This window comes from Rosa chinensis, chromosome 7, assembly GCF_002994745.2.
Source record: "Rosa chinensis cultivar Old Blush chromosome 7, RchiOBHm-V2, whole genome shotgun sequence".
Lineage (NCBI taxonomy): Eukaryota > Viridiplantae > Streptophyta > Magnoliopsida > Rosales > Rosaceae > Rosa > Rosa chinensis.
In genome coordinates, this window is record NC_037094.1 from 33,790,682 (window position 1) to 33,799,463 (window position 8,782).

General features: G+C 37.1%; 3 protein-coding genes across 3 annotated transcripts; 1 reads left to right on the forward strand and 2 right to left on the reverse strand.

The window, feature by feature from the left end:
• Window positions 1-655: 655 nt before the first annotated feature.
• LOC121050297 lies at window positions 656-1,996 on the reverse strand. The gene is made up of 4 exons (XM_040509848.1): window positions 1,422-1,996; window positions 1,201-1,331; window positions 1,052-1,113; window positions 656-891 (listed from the first exon to the last, which is right to left on the reverse strand). Exons 1-4 carry the CDS (start codon window positions 1,831-1,833, stop codon window positions 744-746), a joined length of 753 nt encoding a protein of 250 aa, XP_040365782.1. The 5' UTR covers window positions 1,834-1,996; the 3' UTR covers window positions 656-743.
• Window positions 1,989-3,712, reverse strand: LOC112177807. Its single transcript, XM_024316058.2, has 3 exons — window positions 3,480-3,712; window positions 2,441-3,192; window positions 1,989-2,341 (listed from the first exon to the last, which is right to left on the reverse strand). The coding sequence occupies exons 2-3, from the start codon at window positions 3,183-3,185 to the stop codon at window positions 2,016-2,018; spliced, it is 1,071 nt and encodes a 356-aa protein (XP_024171826.1). The 5' UTR covers window positions 3,186-3,192; window positions 3,480-3,712; the 3' UTR covers window positions 1,989-2,015.
• Window positions 3,713-5,897: 2,185 nt separating this feature from the next.
• On the forward strand, window positions 5,898-8,021 carry LOC112179962. Its single transcript, XM_024318446.2, has 3 exons — window positions 5,898-6,030; window positions 6,318-7,112; window positions 7,212-8,021. Exons 2-3 carry the CDS (start codon window positions 6,743-6,745, stop codon window positions 7,535-7,537), a joined length of 696 nt encoding a protein of 231 aa, XP_024174214.2. The 5' UTR covers window positions 5,898-6,030; window positions 6,318-6,742; the 3' UTR covers window positions 7,538-8,021.
• Window positions 8,022-8,782: the final 761 nt, after the last annotated feature.

Consider the following 8,782-nt stretch of genomic DNA (forward strand, 5'->3'; position numbering starts at 1 on the left):
CATATGACCCATATAGTGCGAATTGTAGTGATGAACATGATAGTTATAGATCTCTTTAGAGCTGCCGACTGTTTCCCCTATAAGGGGATAATAATGATGAACCCAACTAGATGACTGATCATATACTTCTCCATATTGATTATATCCATAAGCATCATAACCAAATTGATTGTTGCCTTCATGAGATTCATTTGAGATCCCACTGCGCTCTGTGCCTAAATTGATAGAGTCAAAACTTAAGGCAATTGAAGAAACATCAGATGGGGTACTTTGATCATCAGTTGCACCTCTAGTCCTCCTCCCATATCGGGTCTTCTCTTGAGCACCATGACCAGCTGTTCTCACTCCGTGGTCTTCATCTTGGGTGGCATGATCAAAATTACCTTCACAGGTAAATTGGAATCCTCCATCCACAGAAGATTGTCCATATTCATATCTTTCACCTCCACCACATGTTCCGCTTCCACCCTCTCCACCATCATCAGAACTATCTGAATTATCTTCTGGGTTTTTAACAACTTCTTCAGATAAGACTCTCTCTACGTTGATTCCAGCATTAGTTGCAGTTTCTACAACTTGTGGAAGAGGTTTTCCAGCTTCATCATCGAGGTGTGCAGGCATAATCCAATCATGAAGTGGATCAATGCCATTATCAAGCGGCTCGCTTGCAACATGAAGTAGATCTATATAGTTGTTTTCATTGACCACATTATTCTTTGCCTATTTATCTCGCAGCTGCAGCTTCATGTTGTAGTAGCAGTATACAAGCTTTTCCAACTTCTGATATGCCAAACGGTTCCTTTGCTTGGTATGAATAATAGCAAATATACTCCAATTTCTCTCACACGCAGAAGAAGAAGCCGTTTGTGCCAAAATACGCATTGCAATTTTCTGCATGTTTGGTGCAGAATACCCACATTGTGTCCACCAATCAGCTCTAAAGCTACTACAATGAGTTACTACTATAATAGATCAACATTTTCTATTAAAGAAATTATATGTGTGTGTATGTGTGTGTTTTAATGTATACATATAAGGATATACCACAAACCTGTATTTCTGGTTTCTCTTGCTTTTCTTGCTATGGTTGACCCAAATGATTCCTTTGCATCTCTAAAGCATACAATATGCATTAACCATTTGAAAATTAGTCATTTCTAATCCCAAATTTTTTTAAGGTTGTCATCAATAAGAAGTCACCTCATCCAAAAATGTATCCGCAATTTCTCCATTTATGTTAAATTGTTCGACAACTGTTGCCAGAGAGTTTGTGAAACGTGGGCTATAACCAACATCATGTCGATAATGAAAATTTGGGTTTAAGAAATGTGCTACAAACAAGAAACCAAAAAGTTATATAACATAGATCTAACTAAGTAATTATCAAGATACAAACGTATTTCGAGATAGAGAAATAATACCTGCAGCATGCAATGGTTGACTTAATGTGTTATCCCATCGATCATTGATGATTTTAAGCACCCATTTCTTTCCTCTCATCTGTGATATTTGTTGTTTCACTCTTTCAAACTTATCATATAATATGGGCATGGTTGGCTGAATTTCTGTGTCAACAATTCGAAGAATCTTATACAATGACTTATATATTTTATGGACTGCTTCCATGCCATCCCAAAATGTCCCATCGAGGACTCTTTTTTCTATCCTTTGGCCATCTCTGGTCCTGCTCGCTGCATTCTCATTCCATGCACTACTTGTAAACAATTTTCTCAAATCAGATTTCTTCTTCAAAATACTGTCGATGGCAATGTGATTTGTAGCAAATCGAGTTTTACCCGGTCGAATCAAATCTCCCTTCGTGATGCTCCTCATTTCAGCCAGTACCCAACCATCATTGTAGATGTAGTTAGTTACACTTTGAGACCATTTGACGACAGTGGAAACAGTGTTTTGCTTCCCGATATCTTCAAATATCAAATCGATGCAGTGGGCAGCACACAGGATCCAGAATAGCGGATATTTTTCTGTAGTTCCCTTCCGGCCTTTTTAAATGCTTATGCATTGTCAGTGACAATCCGGACAACATTTTCTGGTCCAACATCTTGGATAATCTCATCTAACAATAGTTCTATGTACTGAGCATTTTTTTTCATATGTGAAGCATCTATAGACTTCAAAAACACAGTTGAACCTTTTGAATACACCATGAAATTTAGAATAGACATTTTGGTTGGGCCAGTCCATCCATCACACATGATAGTGCATCCATATATTTTCCAGGTTTCTCTGTGAGTATCCACATACCTTTTCATTTCTGTGTACTCATTCTCTAAGTAACGAGTCTGAATTTCATAGGAGGTAGGAAGCTTTACACCAGGACCTAAACAAGAAAATTATTTATTTTATAGGAATATTCATTATATAAATTCTACTTAACATAATTGTCCATGAAGAAATATGTAAACACAATATAATTTACCTAGATTTCCAGTTGTAGTCAACATGTTTTGGAAATGTGGAGAATCAGCTTTGTTAAAAGGGACAGCATCATATATGTTGTATTTGGACACCATTGTTGCCAATAGTTCTCTATCACCTTTTAGTAATGATTTAATTGTGCTTTGTTTTGATCGACTATCTTTTGATGGCATTACTACTGGAGGCTCAGGAAATGAGTACTGATAGGTTTTTGATTGATCAACTTGTTGCGGTTGTTGACTGCTACTACCGCCTCTGGATTGTTTTGGAAATTGAAATCTTGCACTTCTACTAAACTGAGAGTTCTTATCACGATCTACGGTTGATCGTCTTACTGCAGCACGATAATCTTGTCGTTCTGCAGGGTGCATGTCTGGTGGATACTGAAATCCATCATCATCATCATCATTGTCGTCATCGTCATTGTACAGACTTGTTTGATTGCCAAGATAATCATTGCAGAGTTCTTCTCTAATATTATCTTGAACAGCTGCCTTTTCTTGCTTAATAAAATATTTTCTCTTTATCCATGCTATCTCCTCTGTTTTGATCTCCGGTGGCACCTTATCACATTTCTTTACACTCTTGTGAGGATCATAACCCGATAAATGACTCTTCAATCCTGTAATTCCTCCACTTTTAAAAGTGGCAAAACAAAATATACATGTTGTACCATTTCGATTTTCTTCGACGGGAGTTGCGTACTTCCATGTTGGATCATTTCCACCTCTACCGCTGCTTGCCATTTTTAATCTAACATATAAAAATGTACTAAAACAAGTAAATATTTATTGTAACATCAATTTCACGAAACTCTACTCTTACATAACTAGAAGGTTCTTGCTCAACTGAACTTGGAATATCACCCATAACAATTAACAACATCATTTTTCAGAAAATATAAATGTACTTTTTTTTAGGAATCAATATATTTGATTACTTACATCAAGAAATCTAGAAAAATACCGAAGTTTTAATCTAAATTACATTCTAATTTCATCAAAAAAATTCATTATAGAAAAGAAGTTGAAGTGTAATACCTCAATAAAGTTGAGAGAATGAGAGCAGATTGCTGAGAAGAGGAGAGAGTGACTTGGTAGAGAGAGGTGAAAGACTGACACTGATGTGCAAAGAGAGGTGAGAGTATTGAGTCTGAGAAACAAGAGAACTGGGTTATTGGGCAGTGATGAGGAGGGAAGGGGAGAAATTCAGAAATGATGAGGAGGGGATGACATAAAAGAGAAGAAAATGTGAGGAGAAAAGGGGAGAAAAGATGAGGTGGGCCGACAGAAAAGAGAAGAAAGAGAAGAGGAGAAAAGGAAAGAAAAGACAAAGAGGGGATGACAGAAAAGAGAAGAAAAGGGAAGAAAAGATGGGGAGGGCCAAAAGGGACGACAGAAAAGAGGAGAAAATGGGAGAAAAATAGAGAATTGTCGGTTGCAGTTTGTTATATATATTATATATGTTTAATTTTTTTTAGAAGTACTATAATGTAGTCTATATATATAATCATTATTTTTTTCTCAAGATGTTGAGGTGTGCTGCAGCCCCCTCTCCGTCCGTGCCTGAGTAGCCTGCTCTGAGTCTCTTTATGCATGTTATTCACCTATTCCATTTGATAGTTACTTTAGCATTTGAACTTTTAGCTTCTTTATACTATTCAACTACAGACTATACACTCATAGTGTGAGTAATAATAATGCCTCTCAGGTGGAGGAACTCTCCAACTAACAATAGAAGACTAACTAAGCATCAACACCAACCAAGAAAGAGTAACTTGACGACCAAATTATTATTCAAGTCTCCCACCAATAATTTCTATGGGAAATTGGTAGGAAATTTCCTTCCCTGATCAATTTGGGGCCCTTTGTATAGTTTTATAAACATTGCACTTAATAAAATAAAATAAAATAAAAAGATGAATTACATTTAACTATTTAACCATCTGTAGTTTGCTTCATATCATATATCACTTTCTATTTTTAATTATGTTGATCCACTAAAACAAGAGACAACTTCTAAAAAAAAATTTCAGGTTTAAGACACAGACTACACAGTAGCTTCATTATTCCTCACTTTTTCAAGATGCATAGCCAAAATTTAATACTCCGTACTTTGCACTCTCTTCTCATCATGTCATCCATATATGGTTCTTTGACTTCCTTCTGCAATGTCATTTGGCCTCATTTGAATAATTGAACCTTTATGGCTTTATCTTTTTTCTATTATTCAACTACAGAATTACAAACTACATACAAAGTTACAGAAATAGTCACATACTGCACAGTACCAAATCTCTCCTCACACAGATTTGCATTTAGACTTTTAGATAATTACTTCTCACCCAAAATCGCCTTAAGGATATTTATCCAATTCTCCTCACCTAGATTCGCCTTGAGAGGATTTTTTTCCTCACCTAGATTCACCTTGAGGGGATTTTCTACTCACCTAGATTCACCTTGAAGGGATTTCTCCTCACTCAAATTTGCCTTTAGGAAATCTCTCTTCACACAGATTTTCATTTAGAGAATTACTGAGTTTTTTTTTTTATTTTTACCTCAAATTTTATAGATATTTCTTCACTTTATCGGGATATATCGCAAATATCTAATATATCAGGAATATTTGACGATGTCGGAGAAATTTCGCAGAAACGGTGACATATAAGATATTTACCCCCCTAGATATATCGGTCTGTCGAAAAAAGGAGATATCGGGGGATATATCGGAAATATCGCAGAGATTTAGAACCTTGGTGCCGCCGGCGGCCCCAAATTGATCAGGGAAGGAAATTTCCTACCAATTTCCCATAGAAATTATTGGTGGGAGACTTGAATAATAATTTGGTCGTCAAGTTACTCTTTCTTGGTTGGTGAAGATGCTTAGTTTGTCCTCTATTGTTAGTTGGCGAGTTCCTCCACCTGAGAGGCATTATTATTACTCACACTGTGAGTGTATAGTCTGTAGTTGAATAGTATAAAGAAGCTAAAACTTCAAATGCTAAAGTAACTATCAAATGGAATAGGTGAATAACATGCATAAAGAGACTCAGAGCAGGCTACTCAGGCATGGACAGAGAGGGGGCTACAACACACCTCAACATCTTGAGAAAAAAATAATGATTATATATATACACTACGTTATAGTACTTCTAAAAAAAATCAAACATATATAATATATATAACAAACTGCAACTGACAATTCTCTATTTTTCTCCCATTTTCTCCTCTTTTCTGTCGTCCCCTCCGACCCTCCCCACCTTTTCTTCCCTTTTCTTCTCTTTTCTGTCATACCCTCTTTGTCTTTTCTTTCCTTTTCTCCTCTTCTCTTTCTTCTCTTTTCTGTCGGCCCTCCTCATCTTTTCTTCCCTTTTCTCCTCACCTTTTCTTCTCTTTTATGTCATTCCCTCCTCATCTTTTCTGCATTTCTCCCCTTCCCTCCTCATCTCTGCCCAATAACCCAGTTCTCTTGTTTCTCAGACTCAATACTCTCACCTCTCTTTGCACATCAGCGTCAGTCTTTCACCTCTCTCTACCAAGTCACTCTCTCCTCGTCTCAGCAATCTGCTCTCATTCTCTCAACTTTATTGAGGTATTACACTTCAACTTCTTTTCTATAATGAATTTTTTTGATGAAATTAGAATGTAATTTAGATTAAAACTTCGGTACTTTTCTAGATTTCTTGATGTAAGTAATCAAATCTATTGATTCCTAAAAAAAAGTACATTCATATTTTCTAAAAAATGTTGTTGTTAATTGTTATGGGTGATATTCCAAGTTCGGTTGAGCAAGAACCTTTTAGTTATGTAAGAGTAGAGTTTCGTGAAATTGATGTTACAATAAATATTTACTTGTTTTAGTACATTTTTATATGCTAGATTAAAAATGGCAAGCAGCGGTAGAGGTGGAAATGATCCAGCATGGAAGTACGCAACTCTCGTCGAAGGAAATCGAAATGGTACAACATGTATATTTTGTTTTGCCACTTTTAAAAGTGGAGGAATTACAAGATTGAAGAGTCATTTATCGGGTTATGATCCTCACAAGAGTGTAAAGAAATGTGATAAGGTGCCACCGGAGATCAAAACAGAGGTGATAACATGGATAAAGAGAAAAGATTCTATTAAGCAAGAAAAGGCAGCTGTTCAAGATGATATTAGAGAAGAACTCCGCAATGATTATCTTGGCAATCAAATAAGTCTGTACAATGACGATGATGACAATGATGATGATGATGATGGATTTCAGTATCCACCAGACATGCACCCTGCAGCACGATAATCAATTTTAGTATCCACCAGACATGCACCCTGCAGAACGACAAGATTATCGTGCTGCAGTAAGACGATCAACCGTAGATCGTGATAAGAACTCTCAGAGTAGTAGAAGTGCAAGATTTCAATTTCCAAACCAATCCAGAGGCGGTAGTAGCAGTCAACAACCGCAACAAGTTGATCGATCAAAAACCTATCGGTACTCATTTCCTGAGCCTCCAGTAGTAATGCCATCAAAAGATAGTCGATCAAAACAAAGCACAATTAAATCATTACTAAAAGGTGGTAGAGAACTATTGGCAACAATGGTGTCCAAATGCAACATATATGATGCTGTCCCTTTTACCAAAGCTGATTCTCCACATTTCCAAAACATGTTGACTACAGCTGGAAATCTAGGTCAATTATATTGTGTTTACATATTTCTTCATGGACAATTATGTTAAGTAGAATTTATATAATGAATATTCCTATAAAATAAATAATTTTCTTGTTTAGGTCCTGGTGTAAAGCTTCCTACCTCCTATGAAATTCAGACTCGTTACTTAGAGAATGAGTACACAGAAATGAAAAGGTATGTGGATACTCACAGAGAAACCTGGAAAATATATGGATGCACTATCATGTGTGATGGATGGACTGGCCCAACCAAAATGTCTATTCTAAATTTCATGGTGTATTCAAAAGGTTCAACTGTGTTTTTGAAGTCTATAGATGCTTCACATATGAAAAAAAATGCTCAGTACATAGAACTATTGTTAGATGAGATTATCCAAGATGTTGGACCAGAAAATGTTGTCCGGATTGTCACTGACAATGCATAAGCATTTAAAAAGGCCGGAAGGGAACTACAGAAAAAATATCCGCTATTCTGGATCCTGTGTGCTGCCCACTGCATCGATTTGATATTTGAAGATATCGGGAAGCAAAACACTGTTTCCACTGTCGTCAAATGGTCTCAAAGTGTAACTAACTACAATCATGGTTGGGTACTGGCTGAAATGAGGAGCATCACGAAGGGAGATTTGATTCGACCGAGTAAAACTCGATTTGCGACAAATCACATTGCCATCGACAGTATTTTGAAGAAGAAATCTGATTTGAGAAAATTGTTTGCAAGTAGCGCATGGAATGAGAATGCAGCGAGTAAGGTCAGAGATGGCAAAATGATAGAAAAAAGAGTCCTCGATGGGACATTTTGGGATGGCATGAAATATATGAATATGGACAATCTTCTGTGGATGGAGGATTCCAATTTACCTGTGAAGGTAATTTTGATCATGCCACCCAAGATGAAGACCACAGAGTGAGAACAGCTGGTCATGGTGCTCAAGAGAAGGCCCGATATGGGAGGAGGACTAGAGGTGCAACTAATGATCAAAGTACCCCATCTGATGTTTCTTCAATTGCCTTAAGTTTTAACTCTATCAGTTTAGGCACAGAGCGCAGTGGGATCTCAAATGAATCTCATGAAGGCAACAATCAATTTGGTTATGATGCTTATGGATATAATCAATATGGAGAAGTATATGATCAGTCATCTAGTTGGGTTCATCCTTATTATCCCTCAGCAGCTCTAAAGAGATCTATAACTATCATGTTCATCACTACAATTCGCACTATATGGGTCATATGTCTTGGTTTGATTATTGCATTTTCGTAGCCCAGCGAGCGGCTTTTCAACCGCCTAGAGTCCCTTTTTGGATGTAGATGAAGTTTACATTCATATGTATTTATATGTAGTTCTAAATTTCTAATAAATTGACTTTTTCCAAAAACGATATTTTTGTACACTGTATCCCCGATATATCAAATATCTCCATTTTTCAAAGTACCGATAGATATGAAAATACCGATATTTAAAACCTTGCTCCTAGCGGTGTTGCCTGGCTAGCTTGCACTTGGAGCCATTCCCAAAGGCTGACAATGGGACACTTGGCGGAGTGTGGCCGAGCAGTGGACTCGGAGTTCGACGGAGACCCAGAGCTCAGTGGAGATGGCCGTGACTTTGAGCTCGGTGGAGTCTCAGAGTTCAGCGGAGGATGGCTAGCGGTGGTAGCTTTGGTCGG